We start from the raw sequence: 1948 nt of genomic DNA on the forward strand, positions 1-1948 counted from the left end.
CGTCGCGCCCGTCGCTGCGTCATAATCGCGGCGACGGCGCGACACGTCATCGGCAGAGGATTTCCGCGCGGATTTCAATGCGATGGTGTGTACACTCCATCGCATCGAAATCTGCGGAAATCTTTGAGAGGATTTATCCGTGGAAACGGTCCGCTGGACCGTATCTGCGGATAAATCCTCTCGTGTGTATGGGGCCTAAGAGTATTTGGATGCAAAGCATTTGTCTACATACCTGAAGAAAAACGCACCAAGCTCCAAAACAGAGCATTTGAAGGTATCTTCGTTGGATACAGTGACAGTGTCAAAGGTTACAGAATCCTAGATCCCAGAACAGCCAAGGTTACCATTAGCAACAGCGTAACTTTTGTTGAAGATTTAAGAGACAATGTAATGACAACAGTAGAAGCAAGAATACAAGAGAAAACTGACATTGACCAGCCCATCTCTGTAACTTCTGAACAAACAGTTGAAGTGAGTATAGACGCAACCAGTACTGAAGAGCAGACACAAGAAGGCTCAGACACAAAAATTAGACGGTCAACAAGAGAAAACAAAGGTAAACCACCTATACGTCTCTCATACAAAGCAAGTACTGCCAGTATCAACGAACCTGTAAAATGGGAAGACATATCTCAACTTTCAGAACAAGAAGCAACTAAATGGATAAAGGCTGCTGAGGAAGAGCTCAAATCCATGCATGACACTAAAACATGGACACTTACAGAACTACCACCCGGAAGGAAAGCCATAGGCTGTAAATGGACTTTTAAAGTGAAATACAATGCAGATGGCACAATTGAACGATACAAAGCAAGACTAGTAGCCAAAGGCTATTCTCAAAAATATGGGGCCAGATCCACAAAAGAGATACTCCGACTTAAGTGCTGTTCAGTCTGTGTGTAACTTTGGAAACGATCCTCAAAAGGCTTTTTCCAAAGTTAGGCAGAAGATCCGGCATGTGTAATTGAATTACACTGCCGAATCTTAGGATGCAGTACCGCATCCGCCGCTGGGGGCATTTCGAGTCGAAATGCCGTTTCTAGTATGCAAATTAGCACTTAAGGCGATCCACAAAGCTTTCCAGCTTCCTTTTTGCGCCGTAAGTGTTATTTTGCAAGTGTAAAATTAGGGCTGGTTCTACAAAGTGTAAACTAGTCACACCATGTAAAAGCCCATTCCAGCGACGGCATTTGGTATGCTTTCCCGAGGGAGAACTCCACGGCAATTTGTAAAAAACAAAACCGGCATGGGTTCCCCCCCAGGAGCATACCAGGCCCTTAGGTCTGGCATGGGTTGTAAGGAGACCCCCCCACGCCGAAAAATTGACGTAGGGGGTCCCCCTACAATCCATACCAGACCCGTATCCAAAGCACGCTACCCGGCCGGCCAGGAAAGGAGTGGGGACGAGCGAGCGCCCCCCCCCCTCCTGAGCCGTGCCAGGCCGCGTGCCCTCAACATGGGGGGGGTTGGGTGCTCTGGGGCAGGGGGGCGCACTGCGGGCCCCCCCACCCCAGAGCACCCTGTCCCCATGTTGATGAGGACAGGACCTCTTCCCGACAACCCTTGCCATTGGTTGTCGGGGTCTGCGGGCGGAGGCTTATCGGAATCTGGGAGTCCCCTCAAATAAGGGGGCCCCCAGATACCGGCCCCCCACCCTAAGTGAATGGATATGGGGTACATCGTACCCCTATCCATTCACCTGTAGGCAAAAAGTTAGTTAGTAAACACACAACACAAGGCTTTTTAAAATATTTTATTATTCTGCTCCGGATGCCCCCCCTGTCTTCGTTATTAGCTCAATTAGCAGGGGGGGCTTCTTCTTCCGCTCTCCGGGGGTCTTCCACTCTCCGGGGGTCTTCCGCTCTCCGGGGGTCTTCTCCGCTCTCCGGGGGGGGGCTTCTCCGGACTCCGGGGGGCTTCTTCCATCTTCTCCCCTCTTCCGCTGTTG

General features: G+C 50.3%; 1 protein-coding gene across 1 annotated transcript; it reads left to right on the forward strand.

Annotated features, from left to right (window-relative positions):
- Positions 1-207: 207 nt before the first annotated feature.
- On the forward strand, positions 208-852 carry LOC120937608 (uncharacterized mitochondrial protein AtMg00820-like; the record flags this gene model as incomplete). Its single annotated transcript, XM_040350976.1, has 1 exon — positions 208-852. A coding segment is annotated over exon 1 (462 nt), but the record flags the coding sequence as incomplete, so codon positions are not given.
- Positions 853-1948: the final 1096 nt, after the last annotated feature.

Source organism: Rana temporaria, chromosome 1 (genome assembly GCF_905171775.1).
Source record: "Rana temporaria chromosome 1, aRanTem1.1, whole genome shotgun sequence".
In the NCBI taxonomy this organism is placed as follows: domain Eukaryota; kingdom Metazoa; phylum Chordata; class Amphibia; order Anura; family Ranidae; genus Rana; species Rana temporaria.